Source organism: Plasmodium gallinaceum (assembly GCF_900005855.1).
Source record: "Plasmodium gallinaceum strain 8A genome assembly, contig: PGAL8A_v1_152, whole genome shotgun sequence".
In the NCBI taxonomy this organism is placed as follows: domain Eukaryota; phylum Apicomplexa; class Aconoidasida; order Haemosporida; family Plasmodiidae; genus Plasmodium; species Plasmodium gallinaceum.
In genome coordinates, this window is record NW_021628316.1 from 846,932 (window position 1) to 873,044 (window position 26,113).

At 17.8% G+C, this 26,113-nt stretch overlaps 9 protein-coding genes across 9 annotated transcripts; 3 read left to right on the plus strand and 6 right to left on the minus strand.

Annotated features, from left to right (window-relative positions):
* Positions 1-170: 170 nt before the first annotated feature.
* PGAL8A_00519900 (conserved Plasmodium protein, unknown function) lies at positions 171-4,304 on the minus strand (the record flags this gene model as incomplete). The annotated part of the gene is made up of 1 exon (XM_028674030.1): positions 171-4,304. One exon carries the CDS (start codon positions 4,302-4,304, stop codon positions 171-173), a length of 4,134 nt encoding a protein of 1,377 aa, XP_028530424.1.
* Positions 4,305-5,720: 1,416 nt separating this feature from the next.
* Positions 5,721-7,634, minus strand: PGAL8A_00520000 (calcium/calmodulin-dependent protein kinase, putative; the record flags this gene model as incomplete). The annotated part of the gene is made up of 4 exons (XM_028674031.1): positions 5,721-5,748; positions 5,989-6,116; positions 6,313-6,414; positions 6,555-7,634. The coding sequence occupies 4 exons, from the start codon at positions 7,632-7,634 to the stop codon at positions 5,721-5,723; spliced, it is 1,338 nt and encodes a 445-aa protein (XP_028530425.1).
* Positions 7,635-8,604: 970 nt separating this feature from the next.
* Positions 8,605-9,717, minus strand: PGAL8A_00520100 (secreted ookinete protein, putative; the record flags this gene model as incomplete). The annotated part of the gene is made up of 3 exons (XM_028674033.1): positions 8,605-8,688; positions 8,994-9,028; positions 9,165-9,717. The coding sequence occupies 3 exons, from the start codon at positions 9,715-9,717 to the stop codon at positions 8,605-8,607; spliced, it is 672 nt and encodes a 223-aa protein (XP_028530426.1).
* Positions 9,718-10,344: 627 nt separating this feature from the next.
* PGAL8A_00520200 (mitochondrial ATP synthase F1, epsilon subunit, putative) lies at positions 10,345-10,930 on the minus strand (the record flags this gene model as incomplete). The annotated part of the gene is made up of 3 exons (XM_028674034.1): positions 10,345-10,400; positions 10,631-10,725; positions 10,866-10,930. 3 exons carry the CDS (start codon positions 10,928-10,930, stop codon positions 10,345-10,347), a joined length of 216 nt encoding a protein of 71 aa, XP_028530427.1.
* Positions 10,931-11,690: 760 nt separating this feature from the next.
* PGAL8A_00520300 (GTP-binding translation elongation factor tu family protein, putative) lies at positions 11,691-13,994 on the plus strand (the record flags this gene model as incomplete). Its single annotated transcript, XM_028674035.1, has 1 exon — positions 11,691-13,994. The coding sequence occupies one exon, from the start codon at positions 11,691-11,693 to the stop codon at positions 13,992-13,994; it is 2,304 nt and encodes a 767-aa protein (XP_028530428.1).
* Positions 13,995-14,991: 997 nt separating this feature from the next.
* PGAL8A_00520400 (conserved Plasmodium protein, unknown function) lies at positions 14,992-15,351 on the plus strand (the record flags this gene model as incomplete). The annotated part of the gene is made up of 1 exon (XM_028674036.1): positions 14,992-15,351. One exon carries the CDS (start codon positions 14,992-14,994, stop codon positions 15,349-15,351), a length of 360 nt encoding a protein of 119 aa, XP_028530429.1.
* A 565-nt stretch (positions 15,352-15,916) lies between these two features.
* Positions 15,917-17,206, minus strand: PGAL8A_00520500 (drug/metabolite exporter, drug/metabolite transporter; the record flags this gene model as incomplete). The annotated part of the gene is made up of 1 exon (XM_028674037.1): positions 15,917-17,206. One exon carries the CDS (start codon positions 17,204-17,206, stop codon positions 15,917-15,919), a length of 1,290 nt encoding a protein of 429 aa, XP_028530430.1.
* A 1,609-nt stretch (positions 17,207-18,815) lies between these two features.
* PGAL8A_00520600 (zinc transporter, putative) lies at positions 18,816-20,375 on the plus strand (the record flags this gene model as incomplete). The annotated part of the gene is made up of 1 exon (XM_028674038.1): positions 18,816-20,375. One exon carries the CDS (start codon positions 18,816-18,818, stop codon positions 20,373-20,375), a length of 1,560 nt encoding a protein of 519 aa, XP_028530431.1.
* A 1,431-nt stretch (positions 20,376-21,806) lies between these two features.
* PGAL8A_00520700 (FAD-dependent monooxygenase, putative) lies at positions 21,807-24,695 on the minus strand (the record flags this gene model as incomplete). Its single annotated transcript, XM_028674039.1, has 1 exon — positions 21,807-24,695. The coding sequence occupies one exon, from the start codon at positions 24,693-24,695 to the stop codon at positions 21,807-21,809; it is 2,889 nt and encodes a 962-aa protein (XP_028530432.1).
* Between the last annotated feature and the right edge of the window lie 1,418 nt (positions 24,696-26,113).

The window sequence follows — 26,113 nt, forward strand, 5'->3', positions numbered from 1 at the left end:
TTATTTTTTATTATCTAAGGATGTACATATATATATATATTATCAATAGAAAAAATATATAAAAAATTTATATATTTTTATATTATAATCTTAAAAAATTTTATAAGACAATTGTCTCATAATTTTCATAAATTTTATTTGTTTTAAAAATTTACTAAATTTGTCTAATTTTATTTTTTATATGTAGAAATATTTGTATTAACAGGATGCCAACATGAGCCTAATATTTCATCCTTATTTTGTTTATCTCTACATTTATTTTTAGAATTTGAGTTTTTAGATTTTTTAATTCTTGACGATCTTCTTATTACTATATCTGACAATATGGTAAAAATTCTCCTAATATCTTTCTCTGTTATTTTAATTTGTTTTTTATTCATATAAAAACACGCTGTGACATTACTAATAATTAAATTATCTAACTTCAATGATTTTATTAATAACTTTAAATTTTTATTTGTCAAATTCCCTTTTAAATAATGAAATGTTACTAATATCCATTCTTTAATTGGATACATTCTTATAACACTTAAATCAATTGTTTCAAGAATTAGAAAAGCTTCTATAAAATCTACTGTTTTCATATCATAAGAATTTTTTAATTTTAATGTAAAATTTAGTATATCATCAAAATTTTCCATATCTTCTTTTTTTTGAATGTGTTGCATTAAAAAATTTGCAAATCCCGAAGCACATCTATTTTCATCTATTGTATTAAACTCTTGACATAATTCTTTTAATTTATTCTTATCATTTAAAAATATTTGTTCCTTAAAAATTTTTAATTCCACTGGTTGTGTTTTAGATATTTTTTTTTTTTTTTGGAATATTTCTTCTTTTTTAATAGCTTTTTCATTAATCTTACTATATTTGTATTTAACATTTTTTTTAAAGACAAATCTTTCATTATCTTCATTTTTTTTATTCCACTTTTTATTTTTTTCATTTTTTACCCTGTTGCTCCTTCTTAGATGGTCACACAATATATTAGTATCTCTTTTTTGTTCTTTTTTAACAAAAAAAATATTTGAATTATTTTTCTCATTTTTTAAATATTTACCATTGTTATTTTTGTTATTTTTAAATGTAGAATCATCTTTCTCATCATACTCAATTTTAATTATATCTTTATTTTCAGATATATTTTTTTCAAAGGAATTATCCTTTTTGTTTTCTTCATAATAATTTTGATTTTTCATTTGTTCATTGTTTACACAATTTTCAATATAGTTTGATTTTTCATTATTTACACAATTTTCAATACAGTTTGATTTTTCATTATTTACACAATTTTCAATATATTTTGATTTTTCATTATTTACACAATTTTCAATATATTTTGATTTTTCATTGTTATTTAAATTCATTTTCGAGAAGTTGTGTATATAATTTTTTGATTTTCTTTTTTTATTATTTTGATTTTTATTTTCCTTTATAAATGTGTTTTCATCTTGATTATATTCTTCCGTTTGTTGTTCATCATCTTTTTTATAATTGTCCGAATTTTTTAAGTTATATACATTTTTAGAATTTTGCAAATATGTACGTATAATTTCTTTAATTTCAGTGCTTTTTTTATATTCGTCTATTTCTTTTTTTTCTAAATCACTTTCATAATCTTCATTTAACACATTTAATTCATTTTTTCTATTTTCTTCCAAGTTATCTGTAACTTTGTATTTTCTTAAATTTACTCCATCTTCTTCATAATTTATTTTTTTATTGCAATTTAATGAGTCCAGAGAGATATTGTTGTCAATTTTTTTAAAATGTAATTTTTGATCTAGAGTTATAATATTTCTTGATGATGATAATTTTCCTCTTCTAGTATTTTTCAAATTAATTTCATTAAAATAAATTTTTTTTTCCATAGATTCATCAGTATTTTCATCTGTTAAAAAATGAAAATCGCTATTTTCTTTGCTTTTTAAATACTCTTTTTCTTTAAACTCACGATTTTTCCTTAATTTATCTTCAAATTTTTTATATGAATCACAATTAGAATTGTATGGTGTTATATAATCATTTATAGAATTCATTTTGTGACAAAAAAATATATTTGAATTTTTGCACTTTTCATTATTTTTCTTTTTTTTTATATCATAATCAGGTAAATATATATTATCATCTACAACTTTTTTATTTATACATTCACTGCTACTGTCTGAATGAAAAATAAAATTACTCTTAATGTTTGAATCATTATTAACATATTTTTTATTTAAGTCACTTAATAAATTCTTTTGAATATCAGGAAAATTATCAATTGAGCTTTCATTAGAAGTTCTATTTCTAAATTTCTCTTTTTTCTCAAATTCAAAGGGGAAGCTGGTATTATCATGCTTATCAGAACATTTTTGCTCATCTATATAAATCATATTATTTTTATTGTTTTCATTTTTTATTACCTCAAGATTTCCTAACGGAATACAGTTTTCTTCATTAATAAAATTACTCAAAGATGGTAAAGAAGTTTTTCTTTTTGATTTTAGTAAATTTATATCATTATAATTATACATTAATTTGTGTTGTACTTTATTTGTTTTATCGAAATTAATAAAATTACTATGTATATTAGAACACGTATTGAGATGTTTAACTTTAATTATATTATAACAACTATTACTGTTGCTCCTATTATTATTATTATTATTAGAGTTATCAATATCCTTAATTATATTTGCGACTTCTTTTGAATTTAAATTTTTATGATTTGTTTTGTTATTATAATTATTCAAAGAATGAATATAACATAATTTAGAATTATCTTTAGAAGACTCATTAGAAGAAAAAAATATATTAGAGCTTTTAATATTGTACTTTGAAGGATCACTATTATTTTCAATTTGTTTATTTTGATAAGTTATGGAATTTCTTATGTTATCTTTTTTTTTATTATTTATTTTACTATTAATGGGTTTATTTACATCAAGCAAATATTTTTTTTTATAATTTTTAAAAGTTATATTTTCATCATATTTTGTTAATATATTTGTGTCACCAAAATAATTGGAATTATTTGGAGAAGATAAATTATCAATATTTCCTTGTTCTTTAAAGCTTATTTCGTCATTTTTTTTTTTACAATTTTTGAATTCATTAGTATAATTTTTAATTTCTTTTGTAGAATTAAAATAATTTCTACCTTTATATTTTTCTTCATTAATTTTCATATTTAATTCATTTCTGTAATAATTACTTTGTTCATCACATTTATTCCTTAAATTATTTTTTTCCTTAATATAAAATTTATCGTTTAAAGTTCTATTATAAGATTTTTCATTATTTCCAGGTTTACTTAAATAAAGGTTATTTTTAATATCATAATTGTTGGAGGTGAATTCATCTTTTTCTATAACATTGAACTTTGGGTTGTATTCTATTCTATTTCTCTTATCATTATTATTATTATAAATGTTACTAATAATATGATTATCAATTTCATTGATATGTGAAATATTATCACTAGTTAAAATATTAGAATTGTTCTTATTAATGTTTAGGCAGTTTCCCATGTTTGTATTAACTTCAATAGGAAAGTTATCTACATTTCTTTCTTCATTATTATCAAATAGATACAATTTATTAAATAAATAATTTTTATTAATTTTATTAGTAATATTGAAATGTTTTTTTCTTTCTTCTTCATAAGTGTAATTTTTACCTATAAATGAGTTACTGTTTTTATTTTCATTTTTGTCATAATTTATATGAAAATTATTTGAAATATTTTTTTTTAAATATGTGTTATTAAATTCTTTAATTTTTGTGCTTTCTGATGATAAATTGTCGTAATCTTTATAACTTAAAATTATTTGATTAAAATTATTTTCTTCATTATTCAAATATTTTGTATCACAAATTAATTTCCCACTGTCTATATTTTTACAAATATTTTCTGAAGTTGATATCTCTTCTATATAATTATTTTTTAAAGATTCATTTTCCCATGAAGTTTTATTATTATTATTTAATTTACTTTTTAATGAAATTACGTTATTTTCATTTGTCTCACTTTTTATTATTTCATTTTTATATACCCTTTCATTTAATGAATCTTTTATATCAAAATCATTTCTATGTTCTTTTTCTACATTTCTTTTTTTATAAGTAGAATCATCTTCTGTATCTATTTTTAATTTTGAAATATTTCTTTTATTTTTATTCTCTGAATGTATGTTCTCATTTTTAAATAACTTATTATTATAACAATATGCATAAATGAAGCAACATAAACAGCAAGTTACTGATGCTAGTATACCTTGGACGGTAAACAAAAACATAGAAGCATGGTTATCAGCCATTTATTTTAAAAAACAAAAAAAAAAAATTAAAAAAAGTTTATAAAACAATTTTTTATATTCTTATAATAAAAAAAAAATTATAATAATAAGGTAATATTAAAATATATGTAATAATAATGTGTAAAAAAATTTTTTTTCTAAATTATATTATCCATTTCAAATAAAATTATTTAGATAATATAAAAATAATTTAATATAAAAAAAATATAATTGTAGATTAAAAGTATTATAAAATAAAACAAAAAAGCACACACAAAAATAAATACAGGTAAATATAAAATATGTAGAGAACAATTTGACACATTAATAGAAAAAAAAAAGTGAATTCATAATAACAATAAAACAATTTGACAATTTTTAATAAAAATTTCACATAATTTACACGTATATTTATATATATGTGTAAATAAAAAAAAAAAAAAAAATAAGTAAAATTAGTAAAGTAAAAAGATTATGATATTATATTAAAACAATTTTTAAATATTTTTGTTTATTATTTTACCCACTGTTTTAAATTATTTTGTCCTTTTCTTATTTATTTATTTAATAATTTTCTTAATTTTATGAAGTTCTAAATACTATTGACTCTTTCTATTTATGTATTCACAAATGAGGCTTTTAATTACACGTAATTTTATTTATATAGTGCATAATTTATTTGGTATTCTAAATGCATTTATTTTTATATTTTATATAATAAATATATATATTATATGAAATGTACATACATTATTTTTGTCTAAGTTTAAGTATATTTTTCTATTTTATTTTTTTTGAAGGAATATCAAGTAGAAATTATAAATATATTTAAAAGACAGCAATTAATTAAATATAATCAGATTTAAAATCATACAAAATGTTTAAGACAAATTATATATACATATAAGTTATAGAATAATTTTTTTTTTTTTTTTTTTTATCAACTGATTGTTTCCTAGGATAAACCTTCTTATAACATTTAATTTATATTACATAAATTTTGAATTAATAATAATAAAAAAAAAAAAAAAAAAAAAAAAAAAAAATATAATAGTATTACAATACTAAGAATTAATTTTTATAAGATTATTTGCATTATAAAAAATTTCNAATTTTTTTTTTTTTTTTTTTTATCAACTGATTGTTTCCTAGGATAAACCTTCTTATAACATTTAATTTATATTACATAAATTTTGAATTAATAATAATAAAAAAAAAAAAAAAAAAAAAAAAAAAAAATATAATAGTATTACAATACTAAGAATTAATTTTTATAAGATTATTTGCATTATAAAAAATTTCATTATAATTTTTCTTTTATTTAAAATTTTTTTGCTTTACAGAAATAATAAAAATATTATTATCGTTTTAAATAAAAAAGAAAACAGATTTATTTTACAACTTATGTTCACTCAAACTTTATTACCGATTTGATTTTTAAGTAATTATAAAATAACTTTTAATCCTATTAAATTCATATATAGACAAATAATTAAAAAAAGCATTAATAAAATCATAGAAATAAAAAAGGAAATATTTTGATAAAATAGAAAAATTATGAACTTAATGATAAAAAAAAAAAAAAAATTTTAAATGTAATACATAAAAAATGAAACAAATAATTTACAAATATATTAATATAATAAAGAATAAATGAATAATATAAATATATAAAAAAATTTTTTCAGTAATGTTTTTATATTACCATGGATGATTCATTGCCTCAATTACATTCAATCTTTTAGATGGATTTATTTGTAATAATGATTGAATAAAGTTTTTAGCTTCTGGTGATATATTTATCCAATATCTTTCATGAAAAGTTACTTTTTCCTTAAAATGAAAATAATAATAATTTTTTTTTTTTTTTTAGTTTGCATAATAATGTATTCTAAATATGTAATACGAAAATATTTTTTTATTAAAACTATGAATAAGTATTATTTTTTTTTTTATAACATTCTATTTATATACTATCTGAAATTCATACGATAAATGTTAAAATTAAAAAAGTATTTTTCTTTTTTACTTCAAATCTTGAATATGGATAAAAAGGTCTATATCCTCCTAAAAGAATAAAAACAATTATACCTAATGCCCACATATCGATTTTATTATTAAAATCACATTCCTATATATATAGATAAAAAAAAAAAATAGTTTATATATAAAAATCTATAATAACAAAAAGAACTTTTCAATTTTTATTTTTAAATTTTGAAATGTATTCAAAAAAAAAAAATAAAAAAAAAAAAAAAGAAAATTTCTAACTTGAAATAATTCTGGAGCAATAAAACCAGAACTTCCTTTTATGCCTCTATAAGGATAAAATTCATCAAATTTACATTTAACTGATAAACCAAAATCACATAATTTTATAATACTTTTGAATGTATTGTTATTTTTATTAGATTGATTGTTCTCATTTATTGAATCAAGCAATTTATTAATATTTAATTTGATTTTTTTCGAATTGTTCATTTTCAGAGTATTTGATAAATCATTCCTTTCAAATAAAGATGGTTCTAAAGGAAAGAGTAATATATTTTGAAGTTTTATATCGCAATGTATTATACCATTCATATGAAGATAATAAAGAGCAAATAAAATTTGAGATACAATTATTTTCACTTCATTTTCTTCTAGCGTTTTAAAACCAACGTATGAATATAAATCACCAATGGAAGAATATTCAAAAAATACCCATATATCATTTTCATCTTCTCCGCATAATATCATTTGTAAAATATTAAAATGATTTAACTCTTTATGTATTGCAATTTCTTCTCTTAATTGTTCAATTTCACTTATTTTATAATTTAATCCTTTATGTTTTAATTTAAGAACTAAATGGATAATTTTGTTATTATTATATTTAAAATTTATTTTTTCTAAATTATATTCTCCATTTTTTATTTCTTTTTTATTTTTTGATTTTTCTATATCATATATATCACAGTATTCTAATTTCTCTCTATCTTTAATTTCTACAGTGGTATTTGTATCTTTATTATTCGACATTATACTAATATTGTCTGTGTTAGTAGTATCTCTTATCTTTATTTGTATATTTTCATTTAATATATTATTATTTATGTAATTTACATAATGATTCAAATATAATGTTCTACTAAGATCAATTGTCCATTCACATAAACATACTATACTTGATAATCCTCTCAATAAAACATTTAATATTTTAAAATCTCCAAATTCAGACACTTTTGATTCTTTAATATGTTCATATGAATTTTTTCTACTTAATATCGTTTTTTCCCATTTGCTATTTTCATTATTTTTGTTTGAACTTATTCCAGATAAAAATGAAAAAGGTGTCTTTTTTAATGACATATTATTTACTCTATGTACAAAAAAAAAAAAAAAAAAAAAAAAAAAAAAAAAAAAAAAAAAAAAAAAAAAAAAAAAAAAGGATATATTTATAATAAATTATAATTAATTATTAAGTAAAGTTATACCTAATAATATTAAAATAAAAAATAAATAAATATATAAATCATATTAACATAAAAACATAAAATTTTATGTAATTCTATTTTTAACTCTATCTATTTATATATATATATATATATAAAGTATTATAAATTAATATATTGAAATAACCGTAACAATGTAGTAATAATGGATTAAATAAAAAAAAAAAAAATACATATACAACTGTTGAAAATGTTTCAAATTAAACTTTACTGTCTTATTTTTATTAATTGTTTTTCCTTAATATATATTTTATTGTAAATCATTTTTTTTTTTTTTTTTTTTTAAATTAGTATAAAGTTATATACTGACTTTTTAAAATCAAAATAGGAAAACTTTTTTATTTTCATGTACTTATATTTATTTAGAACTATTACACATGTAATAATAATATTGTATTAAATAAAAAATTATTACAATATATTAAAAAAAAAAAAAAATTACAAATAATAAATTTATAATTCTATTTTTAAATAACTTATATATATGTACATTTATACAAATAAAATAAGTACTTGTATAATTAAAAAGTGTAATTTTTTTTTTTTTTTTTTTTTCCTTATTTCTCACATTTAGATGTTTTTAAAAATTTATAGTTTTTTTTCTTTTTTAAATACACCTCTACGAAAATGTAAAAAATATGAAAATGTGAATTTCGGAGCTTAAAAAATTTTCAAAATTTACTACACTTGATTCTTCATATAGTAGGAAAAAAAAAAAAAAAAAAAAAAAAATTAAAAAAAAAAATTAAATAAAAATATTTTATTTTTAAATAAAATTGTAAATAACAAACAAGTTAAAAAAAAAAAAAAAAAAATAAAATAAAAGATCAGTTTTCATTATATGGTGAAAAAAGTTCTTCCGATTCATTATTTGATTGCAAGCTTATTTCTTCTATTTTATCTCCGTCTGTCTAAATAAATTAAAAAAAAAATTTAAGTAAAAAAATATATCTATGTTTTTTTTTCTATGTAAAATATAAGAATATTAAACATAAAAGTTTTCCTTTAATAATTACATAAATCTTTTAATTCATAAATGTATATTTTCTTTTTTTTTTTTTTTTAAGATAATAACAAATATTCATTTTAAACAAAATTAATTTTCTATTTATTATATTAATATATTTTTTTTAAATTATTATGTTTATTATATTTTAATTTTTATTATATTAACAAAAACATTTAATATATATTAATTTTTGATAATCACTCTTACTTCTGAATTCAGATCTTCCTTTATTTTTTGATAATCTACAGTAGAGAAGGGAAAAAAAAAAAAAAAAAAAAAATTAAATAATCAAATTATTATAAATTTTTTTATTTGTTGTTTTTTAATTTAGTTTTAATTTATAATTAATCAAATGAACTGTAATATTTTATGTAATACTTGTGTCTAATAGTCTATTAGTGTATTCAGGAGAATTTTTTTTTTCAATAGAATAATAATTTAAAATATTTGAAGGAAAAAAAATTCTAATAAATTCAATTAATTTTTTAAAGGATAATTTATAATCATCTTCATTCAAATTTAAAATTAAATTAGATTTTGTACATTTTTTTTTGCATGATAATTCTGATTCTAAAATAGAATTTGTTGTATTATTTATGTTAATTAAAATACAACAAATTTCACAATGTTCTTCTGAGCAGTTTTTTGCTTCTTCTTGATTTTTTTTTAAATTTGATGAACATTTTTTTTCAAAATCCTTTATTTTCGTAAAAGAACAAGAACATTCATTATAAAAAGAATTTTCATTATTAGTTAGGCATGCTAAAGCATCCCCCATTTGTATTATCTTTGATATCTCTTTTTTAGAATTTATTTTTGAATTCATGAAAGAAAAAAAGGAAGAAACAACATTTTTTGATTGTGCACAAATTATATTTAAAAGTGCAATACACAACAGAAAAAAAACTCTTTTATACATTTTTATATTCATACATATATATATATATATATATATATATACAATAACTTTCTGACAATTTTTTATTATAAATTATTTTTTCAAAGATTTTTCTTATTATAAACTTATATACATGTTTTGTATATAATTTAAAATACTTTTATTATTTTATATTTTTTTTTTTTTTTTATATTATATATTCATTCTTCTATTGTGATGTTGTGTATATACAACAAAAAAAAAAAAAAAAAAAGGAAAAATGGAAAGTGTATATTTTCATATAAATGTGTTCATATGAGAATATATGAAATATTAAAACAATTAAAAAAAAAAAAAATTTATATTTTAAAATATAGCTTTATTATGTAAACTTTTCTTTATATAAAATAAAAAAATAAATTATTATTATAATTTTATACTTTAATGATCTTTTTCATTTGTTCATTTATATTCTTTACATATTCTATTTATGGAAATTTTGTTATATTTTAATTTGTTATTTTCTTTATACATTTGTACCTTATCATTTTTTTTTTTGATATCTTAAATTGCATATTATAAAATATTCAAAATTTAGAGAATTTTATGCTTCGTAAATATATTTTACAATGTTTTATTTTTATATTTTTTAAATCTTTGCATTTTTCCTACATTTCAACGTTACTCTTTTTTACCATATAGGTTTTTAAATGCTTTTTGAAATTCTTCATGTAATTCTATTAAAAAATAAATGAGAGTTACAAAAGACATTATGTGAATAGAAAAAAAATTGAATATTTTGTAAAATGAAAATTAAAAAATATATATAAAATTAAGAAAAATATATTATATATAATATATGAAAATTATAAAAAACAAAAGAATAACTTAAAAATAAGGAAATGGATTTTTTTTTTTTAATCATTACAAATATATTTATGTTCTATTTTTCTCATTATTTTAATACCTTGACTAATTGGCTTTCCGTCTTTGTATATAGTTTCTTTTAAATGCATTTTACTTCTTTCTAAAGCTATATCAGAATATGGATCTTTTAAACACCTTAAAAAAAAAAATATATATATATTATGAAGATAAATATTTGAAATATGTTATGAAATTTTTCATATAAAGAATAAAATATTTTACAATGTTCTATAAAAAAAAAAAAATTTATATTTCTTTCTTTTTTTTTTTAATACTTTCTTAAAATTTCTGCCATTTCTGAAGCATATCTTGTATAAGAAACATTTGCTGCTTTCCACATTTTAGTAAGAATTTTTTTAAAAAATAAAAAATTTTTATTCTTTTATAATAAATTACTATTTTATTAAAAAATTTTACAAATAAAATTTTATGTAAAAAAAATAAAATTTAGAAATAAAAAAAAAAAATTGCAATATTTTATATAAAAATAATTAAAATATACAGCAAGGTTAAATGCTCGTATTATTTTTATTTTATTAACAATAGAAGAATAATGCAATACATACTTATTATATGTTATGTTGTTTATTAATATTTAAAAAAAAAAAAAAATTGATAAAAAAGAAAAAGAAATTATAAAAAAAAAAAAAAATAAAGTAAAATATAAAAAAAAAACTTAATATAATTACAATTAATTATATAAACTATATAATTTATATAATACTTAAAATATAAAGAAGCATTTTAATGAAACGTTTAATATAAAAATAAAATGATTTTAATTATATTAAAAAAAAAGGTTTTAATAGAATCAATTCTATAATATATTTCAAAGTTATGGTAGCTCAATACGAAAAAAAAAAAAAAAAAAAAAATCAGTGTTACATTATAATATAATTTGTTAAAAATTAGTAAAATTAATAAAAAGTATTAGATTCTACAGATACATTTTTTTTTTTTTTTTTTTTTTTTTTTTTTGTTAATTATATACATAGAAATTTTTGACAGTTTTAAAAAATTAATCACATATGCAATAAGGACAATTTAAAGAAATATATGATAAATAATAATGTACATTTAAATTTAAAAATATGTATTTTATGAAAGTTTTGAATTGCTTAAATAAAAGGATAAGTAATAAACATATTTATACTAATGTAATACTTACAAAAAATAAAATAAATATTTTCTATAATTTCAGTACTATTATTAAAAATAATACTAATACTAATGAAAATGGTAGTGTAATAAATGAAAGAGAATACTGTGCACATTCATTGTACAATAGTAGTCTATATAATGACTCAGGTGTAAATAAAAACAATTGTTTTAGAAATAATTACAGAAAAAATTTGTTAATATTTAATAAATTCTTTTCTACAAATAAAAAATTAAATATCATAAATCCCAAGAAAATAAGAAATGTTGCAATAATTGCTCATGTTGATCATGGTAAAACAACTCTTGTAGACAAATTATTAAAACAGGGAGGAGAAATAGCAAATAATGAAAGAGTGATGGATCATAATGATTTAGAAAAGGAAAGAGGTATTACAATTATGTCAAAAGTTACAAGGATCAAATATGATGATTACTTTTTTAATATTGTTGATACTCCTGGTCATTCAGATTTTGGTGGAGAGGTAGAAAGAGTATTGAGCTTAATTGATGGTGTATGCTTAATTATAGATGTTGTAGAAGGTCCTAAAAATCAAACAAAGTTTGTATTAAAAAAATCTCTTTTAAATCCAAAATGTAAAATTATTGTTATTATGAACAAATTTGATAAACCAAGTAATATCAAAAAAAAAGAAGAAATTGAAAATGAAATATTTGATTTATTTGCTGATTTAAATGCACCTGATGAATTAATGAATTATCCAATTTTATATGCATCAGCTAAAAATGGTTGGTGTACGGATAACTATGATGATGCAAAACTAAATAAATGTGAAAAAAATGATGTTTTAGTTATATTTAAGAAAATTATAGAATATTTCGATTCTCCTATTTCCTCATCTAATATTAACATTTGCAATGTAGATAACAATAAAGGAAATGTAAATATATCTAGAAATGACACATGTAATGAAAGTAATAACAGTGTAATTAGTAATACGGATAACAATAATGATAATGTAAAACTTATGGATGACAAAGATATAGAAAACAAAATTATAAATGAACCTTTCAGTATGTTAATTAGTCTAATAGATCATCAGGAGGGAGTAGGAGTTACAGTCACTGGAAAAATATATAGTGGTGTTATAAAAAAGGGAGACAGTATTATTGTGAAAAATGAAGAAAATAAATTAAGAGGAAATTGTATAATAAAAAACATATTTTATATGAAAGGTAGAAAAATAGAAAACACTAATGTAGCTAGTGCTGGGGATATTGTAAATTTATCTTTTTCTAAAGGAATAATTCCATCAGTTAATGACACTTTAGTATCTGATGAAAAAGTTCAAAGTTTAAAAGCTAGACCAATTGATCCCCCTGTTTTATGTTTAAAAATATCACAAAATACAAGCCCATTAACAGGAAAAGATGGTAAACATATAACTTTGTCATCTATAGGAAATAGACTAAAAAAAGAAGCTGCTATTAATGTTGCTATAGAAATTAATGAATCTGAAAAGAAAGACAGTTATGAAGTAAAAGGGAGAGGAGAATTACAATTAGGTATACTAATTGAAAAATTAAGAAGAGAAGGATATGAAATGACTATATCTTCACCAAATGTTATATATAAAAAAGATGAAAATGGAAACTTATTAGAACCTATTGAGGAATTTCATATAACTATACCATCTTCTATGAGTTCAAATGTTATTGAAAAATTAAATACAAGAAAAGCTGAAATTTTAGATATAGTAAATGATAATGATAATACCTTTATTAAATGTGTATGTCCATCAAGAAATTTTTTTGGTATGAGATCTTATTTGCGTGATATTAGTAAAGGTACATCAATTATTAATTCTGAGTTAAAAGAATATAAAAAAAAACAAGCTTCTTATAAAAGTGATAGAAATGGTGTTATTATATCTTCATCAAATGGAATCACAACTTCTTTCTCATTAGATCCTATTCAATTAAAAGGAAATTTATTTGTAAATGAAAACTTTCCAACCTATGAAGGAATGATAATTGGTGAACATTTTTTGAATAATGACATTGAGATGAATGCTGTTAAAGTAAAACCAGTACAACATTTAAGAAATAAAGGACATGAAGAAACTATTAGAATAAACTACAGAAATGTAAGTATTGAATACGCTCTCTCATTTATTCAAGACGATGAAGAAATTGAGGTTACACCGAAAAGGATAGTTATGAGAAAGAAAATTTTAAATACTGAATTAAGAAAAACAGCAAATAGAAAATCTAAAAATTTTTAAAATAGAAAAAAAAAATATATATTTTCTTTTTAATTTTTATTCATTCAAAATTTTTATAAGTATATAAGTAAGCTTTAAAATATGAAATATTTAATATTCGAAATTTTTAAATTCATTATTTACATTTTTTTAAAACATTTATATATTTAAAATTAAAATTAAAGGTGTCATATTTTTATTTTTATTTTATTTTTTTTTTTTTTTTTAAAATATATGATACGATAAACTAGGTTCAAAAAAAAAAAAAATTTTTTTTTAATATATTTAAATTTATATAAATTTCTAATACTTTTTTTATAAATTAAATTAAATTATTTATTCTTTTTTATTTTATTTTTTTTTTTTTTAATTAGATTTCACACTCATTTTAATATATTAATAACCAACTTTATTTATAATAAAATTTTTAATGTGCATTTAATTAGTATGATACACAAAAGTAAATAAAAATTTTAACTTTTTTTTAAAAAGAATCACATGTATTTATAAATAATCTGAAACCTTAAATACCTATTTTTAACCCCAAATTTTATCTTTTAAAATATACTTTTTTCTGCATTTTTTTTTTTTTTATTGCCAAAAAAATATTAATTATGTTGTACATTTTAAAAAATAATATAAACTAATAAATAACAAATATAGAAAAAAAAATATAATGTAGTTATAAAACATATAATGATACAGAGTGTATAGTTAGTTGTATGAATATATAATATAAATGTAATAATAAAAATATATGCCGTTATTATATATTTTTTTTTAATGTACGTAATGAAAATTTTTTAGAAGTATAATTTACAAAATTTAGAATTATATTTAAGGGAAATTCAGAAAAGTAATCAAGAAAAATTTATCAATATAATTTAAAAATTTTTTCTAGAGTATTTAAAAATATTATAAAGAATAAAGTTTAAGAGAGTTAATAATATTTTATAGATTATTTTAAAAAATTTTTAAATATAATTTACAAATTTGAAATAGACTGTAAATTTAAAGTATGATAATTAAGATATATAACTTTAACTTAATTAAAAAAAACTATGCTCATAAATTTGCTTCACCGGACTGCCCAAATCTAATTAATATTAAAAAATTGATTTATGAAAAACTAAAGCCAATATGTTTTCATATTAAACAAGATTATACTATGGGTCATCATGTTCATGATATGCATTTTTATGGTATCTTATGCTCTCCTTTATTTGAAAATAAAAGTTATAAAGAAATGAATTCAATGGTAGAAAAATTAATGAGTGAAATTAATTTAGCAGGAAGAGTAAAATTACATTGCCAACCACCATCAAGATTTAATAAAATGAAAAAACACATAAGATGGAGATGGAATTTAGAAAAGTAGTTTTCATAATATACTAACAACAAAAAATGTATTTTATTAATAATAATATCTTTTTATAAAAATTTGGTTAAATAAATAACTAAATTATTCATATTAATAATTTTAATTTTTTTTTTTTTTGTGTTTATTCCATTATATATATATATATATATATATATATATATATATATATATATATATATATAGTTCATTTATAATTATTTATCAATTATTTGTTGATATTGAAAAAAGAAAAAAACAAGAGAAAAAAAAAAAAAAAAAAATTATTATTTATGAATATATTATTTGTATATAAAATTAAGTATTTAAATTTAGTTTTTCTTTTTTTTTTTTTTTTTTGGTTTTTTTTAAAATATGTTTTTATCATTTTACAAGTTCTTTGTATAGATAAAATAATAATAATTATAAAAAATAAGTTTTACAAAAATAAAATTCTTAAAATAATAATTTAAAAAAAAAAAAAAAAGACAAAAATAATAATTTCATTTTATAAAATTTGTAAAATAAAAAAAATGATGAAGTATCAACTTCTAGGTTATAAGTAATATATATATGTATAATTATGTTACATTTTTATTTTTTTATAGCATCCATACTGATATAAAAACAATGACATAATAATAAAAACAGTTCCTATAATTTTATTTATACTTATTGTTTCATTTAGAAAAATTTTTGCTAAAATAAATGTGAAACATGGTTGAAATGATTGATACAAGGATACAGTTATTGGTGAAAGATGATTAAGAGCTATTATTTGTATTTTCCAACAGATAAATATAATAGCGACAGTTGAATAGAGTATGCATAAAAATTGATTTACATTTAAATTATATATTTCATTTATAATATTATACTTTTGATTAAATAACATTTCTCCTAATATTCCAAAAGGTAATGCTATAAAAAGTAAAACTATCATTTGAAAAAATTGTATTATATTATTACTTACATATTTAGCGGCAATATTAATATAAATAACTTGTAATCCTTTCGTTACAGGAACTGTTAACAATAAGAGAAAACCAAAATCTAAGGCATGAATATTCCATATTTCAGCTGTTATAGCTAATCCTATAAATGATAAGAAAATAGATAAAAACGTTATATAATTCATTTTTTCTATTTTTAAATAATATGACATTAAAGCTGTAAAAATTGGTATAGTTGGTTGAATTATGCCAACATTATGAGAATCAGTATATTGTAAGGCGATTATTACAATAATTTGTCTTAATGCCCCTGCTACTGATAATATAATTATAGGAATATGAGCTATTTTAGGTATTAATTTTTCATCATTTTTACTTATTATACTTAAATAATTGCTATTAAAACTTTCTACATTGTAATATTCTTCATACTTTTCACTATTATATTTATCACTAATATTATCATTAATCATGAAATTGCTTATATCTTTATTATTATTATTATTATTATTATTATTATTATTATTATAAAATTTCATATAATCATCATAATTACTACTATTATAAAAAATTCCACTAAAATCATTATCATTATATTTATTTTTTTTATATTTTTCTTTTGTTGTTACTTCATTCGTATTACTTAATAATTTTTTCTTTTCAGGTTTCGATTTTTTTGTTATATATATGTAAACCATTAGAGGTATTGTAAGGGTAGTTCTTAAAATAATAAATATATATGTAGATCCATTTATTTTAATAAAATATTTCATTAATGTATAATTTATACCATACAATAGCATTGAAAATAAAAGAAGTAAATTAACAGTTATTAGTAAGAATTTTTTTTTCTCCTTATCTTTTTCATTATTTACTAAATATTTGTCCTTATCAAAATTGTCATTATTTAATACACTAGACATAATTCGTTATCATTTAAAAAATGGAAAAATTATTAATTAAAATAGAATTGCAAAATTGCTTATAACTATTATATTATATATATATATAGTTTTTTTTTTTTTTTTTTAATAATATTCTTGTTTACTGAAAAAAAAGCCCAAGTTTTAATTCCTATATAGAAAAATCAACTGTAAGGCACAAATATTTGTTAATTATACAAAAAAAAAAAAAAAAAAAAGAATTCATAATATTTTAGTACAAGTCTAAAATAAGAATTTTAATTAAAATGAGGTTTAAATGAAATAAACATGAATTTAAAAAACTTGTAAAAAAATATATATACACAAAAAAATATAACTTTATAATTTTTGCAAAAATATTAAAAATTAAATTTCTTAATTTTCTTTTTGAATTAAAAATGTTAATGTTTAAAAAAAAAATATTAGAAAAATAAAAGAAATTAACAAATAAAAAAAAAAAAAAAATAAAAATGAAAATAGTTCAACTAAGGAGAAATTACACATTTATAGTAATTTTAATTTCTTAAATCCAATAAAATGTTTGTGCTAAAATGATAATAATAGGATATAAACATCTTAAATAAAACTCAAAAATAATATATATATTAAAATTTTAAAAATATAAGTATTTAAAAATTACATTAATAAAACATAATGTTTTATTTTAAAAAAAATATTTTTTAAAAAAAAAAGTTTATTTTCATTTATATAAATAATTTATTATATAATAGAAAATTAAGGTAACTTTCTTTTTTTTTAGAATTTAAATTTTGAAGTTTTTTTTATTTTACTTTTGCTTTAAAAGGTTATAACTTTAGTTGAATTTTTGTAAATATAGTTTTGGCTATAAAAACTTTTGCTAAATTTTTCTTTTTTTTTTTTTTTTTTTTTTACATTTTTACATTTAAGGGATGTGTTTGTTACTATAAAAAATATACAAGTTACTGCTAATATATTTTTACATTATGTGTGTTTAGGAATATTTCTGTTTTGTTTTATTATAAAAATTTTATTTTTTTTAATTTTAAGTTTATATTATTATTTATTTCTTAATGTATTTGACTTACTGAAATATTATACATTTCATTTTTATTTTATTTATTATTTTTTTTTTTTTTTCACGAGTACCTTAAAGATGATTATTTGCTTTTAATTTTTTGAATTTATTCTGTATATATATGTTGAATAAAAAATTCAAAAAAGAAAAAGTAGAAAATAAGAGGACCTATTTAAAACACAATTTAAAAAATTTTTATTTTTTATATAATTTTTTTAGTTAGAACATAAGCAACTTTTTTTTATTTTTAAGAATATGTTTAAAGCATAATTTTTTTAAATATATTTTTTTTGGTAATTATATATTTTTCTTTCATATAATAGTACCAAAATAAATGACCTATTAAAATTATAAGGGTGTATTAATAATATTCTATTGTTTATAGTTTGAAGAATTGATAGAATAAAAAATAATTAAATGTAAAATATATATAAATGGTCAGAATAAATCTCTATATGAAGGTACACATTTTATGAGGAAATAAAAATTTCTCACATTTAGCTAAATGTATTTTCATAAAATAGAAATATAAAATAATAAAGTAAAATTAAAATGAATAAATCATTACTTGAACAAGATATGAATGTAAATGATGCAGAGAAAATGTCTCGTTTATATGATAAATCTCAAAAGAGAGCTACTAAAAAATTAATTATTGCAAGTATAATATGCGTCATATTTATGATAATTGAAATTATTGCTGCAATTGTATCTAATTCTTTATCTTTAATGACAGATGCTTCTCACCTATTTTGTGATTTACTTTCTTTTGGGTTAAATCTTTTTTCTATTTATGTCTCAAATTTTGAAGGAAATGTTGATATGTCATTTGGATATCATAGAGCCGAAATTATAGGAGCTTTATTTTCTATTTTTTTTATATGGGCATTATCTGCTTATATTTTATATAGTGCCATATTCAGATTATTTAATGTTAAAGTTGTTAATGGATATATAATGTTTGTTACATCATTTGTAAGTACTCTAGCAAATATATTCATCGCATATATTTTAAAAGTTCATACACATGGATTTGGATTTTTTGACAATAGAAAATGTAGTCATAATGATGGGACACATAATCATAAGGATAATAAAACTTGTGTAAGTAATTCAAAAATTCAATCAAAAAATAAAAGATACAAAAATATAAATAGTGATATTGCTTTAGAAAATAATGATACTACAATGAATAAAAATGTATTAAACAATAAAATTAATGGAATTTCATGTAATTATGTTACTTTTGATTATTATGAAAACTTGAATAAAAATGATAATGAAAATTCTCATAAAGAAAAATCAATAGGAAACTCATTAGAAGAATCAAAAAATGATATTAAGAAAGGCAATTTTGAAAACAGTAATGAAAATAATGATAATTTTCAAGTAGTTATAAATGATCATGTAAATAATAACGATGATCTAATAAAAAAAAAAAAAAGTAAAAAAAAAAAATATCCACATAATAAATCATTTAAAAATAATAATATAGAAAATGCGAATGCTTATATGTTAAAAAATGAAAACTATGAAGAAAATACAAATTGTGATATTTACGAAAATCAAATAATACAACAAAATTCTTGCCATGAGCATAATAGCGAAGAAATCAATAACATTAGTTTAAAAGCAGCATATATTCATGCCATTAGTGATTTAATTCAAAATATAGGTGTTATGATTGCATCTGTAATTATTTGGTACAATCCCAAATATTCTATTACAGACCCTATTTGCTCTATTATTTTTTGTTTTATTGTTTTTTCAACTACCATATCGGTAATCAAAGAAGTTTTAAATGTGCTAATGGAAGGAACTCCTGTTAGCATTAATTTAATTGATTTAAAAAATGATCTATTAAAAATACCAGGTGTTATAGATGTTCATGATTTACATGTTTGGTCATTATCTATAGGAAAACCAGCTTTAGCTTGTCACATAGTTGCACACAAAAATAATTCACACAATGTTTTGAACGATGCAACTTTATTGTGTCAGTATAAATACAAAATTTTGCACACTACTGTTCAAACTGATTATCCATCAAATGTTTCCAATTGTGAGACTTATGCACATCTTAAATGTTCAAATTTAAAAACAAATACGTAATAATAATAGCTGAATATATATGCATATGTGTATCATTTTGAAAACTTATTTGTTTAATTTAATTTGTGAATATCATGACTATTTTTATGGTTTATATGAGTAGAATTTATCTATAATACAATCATTTGTACCATAATTTAATTTGCACACTTATATTTACATTTTAATTAAAGATATTTATAAATTATCATAAAAAATATTTTGTGATGTTTAATTATATACATATGTAACCATAAAAAAGTGACATAATTAAACGCATAGAAAAATGAACTTATGAAAAAATAAAATTTTGATGTAATATTTTTTAACTTTTAGTTTGTCAATATTTACTAACAAAATAAGAAGAAAATGATATATGCATTATATTTTATTTATTTTATTTTATTTTATTTTTTTTTTTTTTTTTGAGGAATATTAAGATTATATGTTCTTATATATTTTATAAGATACATACACACATTTTACTTTTATACATTTCTTTTCCTATTATATTTTAACTTTATTTTAATGTATAATTTTTTTTTTTTTTTTTTAAACACTTATCAAACAAAACTTTTTTATATTTTTACATAGTTACTGCTATAACAACATAACATTTAATAGTTTATATGTTCATTATTTTTAGTGTTAAAAAAAAAAAAAAAAAAAAAAGGATAAACTTTCTATTATATAAATTTTTATTTAAATCTTTGTAATTTCTAAATGATTCTAAAAAATTAAAATTTAAGCAATTACAATAGAGCCTAAAAAATGTATATTAAACAATTAAATAAAATGATATAAAAATTGTAATCGATTAACCTTTGGATAAAGAGTATATATATAATATAAAATTTAATGATAAAATTATTAATATATTTTATTTTTAAGAATTAAAAACATAAGTATAATAATAGTTTTAACATATTTAGTTAATACATATATTAATTATTTAAATTGAGTGATGTCTTTCTATAAAAAGAGTTTATAATTATGTGAATAAAAATAACAGGATTATATATGTGTAGTATATATCATTTTTTTTATTATTTTTTTAGTTTTTCTTTTTTTTTTTGCAAATCTTAAAAGTTATTTTTTTTAATATCACTTAAAGTAAATCAGAATTTTCCTTAAAAAACAAAAAAATTAAAATATTTAATATGTAAAAATTAAAAAAGAACATGTTCGTAAAATTACAAAGAAATTATTAAAAAATCAATTTTATAATTTAAAATTATTATGGAATGAAAATATGTACATGTTTAAATAAATTTTAAAAAAAATATTATAAAAGAAATTAAGAAAAATAAGAATTCATATTATTTCTGAAGTGATCAAATTCTAAGTATCTTACAAAAGGAGAAAAGAAGAAAAAAAATACTTATAAATATAGTGTTTTTTTTTTTTTTTTTTTTTTTTTTTATTATTATTTTTTTAATTGTATAATATAGATTAAATGTATATTTTATTTATTAACTTAATATGCTCAAATAAATCATGATCCCCCGTTGATATAATATGCTTATCTGGTCTTAAAATTACAAAAGAACTCTTTGATTTTAAATTTAAAACATTTAAAAACATATCTTTTATTAGTTTTGATGTAAAGACATAATTAACATTATAATTTTTTTCATTTATTTGTATATGTTTTATTTTTGATGCATCACCTAAATGATCTTTTTTTTTTTTGCTGAGTAAGAAATTATCGCTAATTACTATTTTATTGATAAAATTAGTTTCATCTATGTTTTTGATATCTTCATTTTTTATAATACTAATAGATTTATTTTTCTTATTTTTATATATTAAAACGTCCGAGTCCCATATACAAAAAGAAAATTTATCTTGTGATATATTATGAAAAGATAAATAATCAATTAAGCTATTTAAAATCGTATTATCAAACAAAATAACTAAAATAGATAAATACGTATTATTAAATAGGGGTAAATCAACAGTAGACAATCTATAAATATAATTTTGATCAAATGTATAAAGATTAAAATGAGGTATTTTTGTTCCATTTATGCTAGGAATTTCATACTCATATATATTTTTGCATACTTTTAATTTAGGTATTTTTTCTTTTTTTTTTTCAAAAATCTTTGTGTTCTGAAAATTATCCTCACTTACATAATTAAAATTATTATTTTGTCTTTTATTTTTTTCTTCTGTGTTTGATTGTATGTTTTCATAAGTGGAGTTATTACTATTATTATCTGTGTTATCTTTATATTTTTTTTTTTTTTCTGTTTTAAAGTATATATTATTTAAATTATTTTTATTTAACAAATTGTAACTAATTTCTTCATTTTTATTATTACTATGAAAATTCTCTATATTTTTCTCCTTTTCCGTCTGAACATTTTCCATCGAGTTTTTAATTTCGATTTCATTATATACCTCACTTTTTATATTGTTTTTATTATCAAAGGAACTTTCGCTATGTATTTCTTCCTCTTCTACTTCATTAATTGTATCTATATAAGAATAGCAAAAATCCACACCTGGGTACAACAAGGTTAAAACGTTCTCTTGATTTTTAAATAAATTTTCAAGTTTTTTTTGATTATACTGAAATATATATGGAATATTATTAAAAGTACTTAAAATTTTTTTAGCATTTTTGAATAAAAAATAAAAAAAAAAGGAATTTTGAACTACACAGTTATTGCAATTATTTATTAATCTAATAATAAAATTATTATTATACCCTAATGTACTTGGAATATTGTTTCCTTTTTCATAATTTTTAACTGCACTATATATAGTATATTTTGCTACTAACTTTCTCTCAATATTATAAGAATTTATATAGTTATCAATTTTTTTTTTCTCGTATGTACTCATCATATTCATGATAAAATTCATTTTTGTAATTTCATTTATCACATAAGATATACTGTCTGTGGTTTTCGTAGAGAATTTTTTAAATTCCTCTATTTTTTCTACATTTTCTAAAAATGACTTTTTTTTTAAATTAAAAATTCTAATTATCTTCCATGTTATATTAATAACATCTCCTATTCCTAAATTCAAGCCAAAACCTCCAGATGGAGGTAATTTATGTGCAGAATCTCCTAAAAGAATAATGCGTTTAGTTTTTTTATCTACAAATGTTGAAGAAATAGAACTATGCATTTTCCATTTATAAATATTATAAATTTTTATATCATGTAATGGAAATCCAATTAATTTATTTATAATTTGTAAACAATTGCTTTTATCACAATAAATTTCTTTTTCTTTTTCTGTTATATATGGAATATGAAGAACAACTTCTCCCTCTGTATAATTATGGCAAACTAATACACCGATATATTCATTAAATATAAAATATAACATAGAGGGATTATACTTTATTAAATTACTTAAGTATTTCGAACTAAAATGTATATTTACAAATTTCATGTATTCCTTTTTATTTTCATCATTAATATTTAAACTCTTTTTTATGCTACTCTTACCTCCTTCTGCAACAAAAACATAATTACTTAAAACTATTTCTTCTTCATTATTATTTAAATTTTTAATTTTTGTTATTATATAATTTGGAGAATTTATATATTTTTCTGAATTATATATATTATTATTAAAATCATAATTTTCCATATAATTTTCATTTCCAGTGTCATTTATTGTTTTAAATATATCTTTATTGTATTTTTTACAGTTATAATTGTGTATATCTATTAATTCTCTAATATTTAAAAAGTTTACATATTCATATCCTATTAATAATTCTGAATGGTCATATGAATAAAAATTGTAAAACTTTTCTTTTTCTTTGTCTTTATCACATGTATAATCATATTCTGATTCTACATCTAATTCATACCTTTTTAATATATCATTTAAACTTCTATATGTAGACAATTTCAATTGTATATTTCTTAAAAATTCATTCCTTTTATTTTTGTCACATTTTATCTTATTGATATAATAGTTATATAATATTCCTAATAATTTATATTGGGATAGATGAGTAACCTTAGATGGACTAATATCTTCATAGTATGTACTTTTGTAGGTATATTTATTAAAGAAATTATCATAATAACCTAAAGATTTATTTTTGCTAATATTTAAGCAATACTGAAAGTTTCTCCATAAATTTAAGTCTTCTGTTTCATTTAGAAAACATTTATCTAAATGAAATATACTTCTCCATGCTTCCATTGTTTGATTATTGTAATAATGTGCTTTAGGTATTTTTTTTATACATCTATCTTTCTCAATTAATAGATGTGGAATTTTATATTTCTGTAGATATAAACCTGTTGTTACACCTGTTGGTCCACCTCCAATAATTAAAACAAATGTTTTTCTAACTTTCATTTTTAGCTTATGTTAACGAATATCTATAGTTAGTTTGCATATGGTTTCAAAACACTCTAATAAAAGAATAATTATTTGATTTCATGTATTTATTATTAGTATTTTCTTTTTCTTTTTTTTTTTTTTTTATGTGTGCATGTCTTAACATACAATGAATAAAATATTTCCATAAAGATAAAACGATATCACCTTTTAATAATATTTTAATATATATAACCTTTTTTTTTAATAATTTTTTCTTAAAATGTTATATCTTTTAAAAAATAAATCTATATTAATCAACTGTTGTTTCAGTATAATTTTTGCTAAAATATATTATATGGTTTTTATTTTTTTGGTGAACCATAAGAATTTTTTTCTTAAAAAGTAAATATATTTTATCCTTTTTTTTTTTTTTTTGTTTTTTTATTATTCGGTTTTTTAATTTTCTATAAAATAATGTAAATAAATTTTATTATTCATTATTTCTTAAAAAATTTAATTTGGTTTATTACATTAAAAAAAAAAAAAAAAGAGTTTTAATTAAAAAATTTATATCATTTATTTACTTTAGCTTTCCATCTTTTTCTTTTCTTAACTAATAAATAACAGAAAATAAAATAAAAATAATTCTATTTATTTTTTGAAACATTTTCCATTTTATATTTTTTTTTTTACACAAATTTTTTTTTCTTTTTTTTCTTTTAAACAAATTAAAGATAGAATAAAATATTTATTTTTATAGAAAAATTACTCTAGTTCTACTTAAGCATACTTCTTTTATTCTAATTTTAACAGAAATAAATTATTGAAAATTAAGAAATTTTAAATAACAATGAAATATACTTTTAATTATATTTTATCTTATTTTTTATTGTCTCTTAATTAATTTGTTTATTGGAGCAAATATCAAAAAAAAAAAAAAGATATATTATTGATGTAATTAGAAATATTATTACATAAAATAAACTAATAAAAATAAAATTACAAAAATATTACATATTTTTGTTAAAAAATGATATTATTTAATTAAAAGTATTTCAGTTTATAAATATTTGTTGCAAAAAAAAAAAATAAAAATAAAAATAAAATAAATAATCATAATAAATGAAATAAAGAAAAATAGAAGATAAAAAATATAAAAAATTATTGTAAATTTTTTTTAATAGAGTAAGTTCAGAAAAGTGTAATTAAGAAAAAGATCATTAAAAGAAAATACAAATGGAATAAAAGAAAAAAAAATTCTTTATAAAATTTTTTATATAAAAATATAAAAGAAGTTTATACACAGTTATTAAAACAAAACAAAGAGGAAAAAGAGAAGAAGAATTAAACAAGAATATAGATAAAGAGAAACAAAATATTTTTAAGAAANCTTCATTTACATGATATTGTAATTTTTTTATATTATAGTTTTCATAAAATATTGGTATTAAATT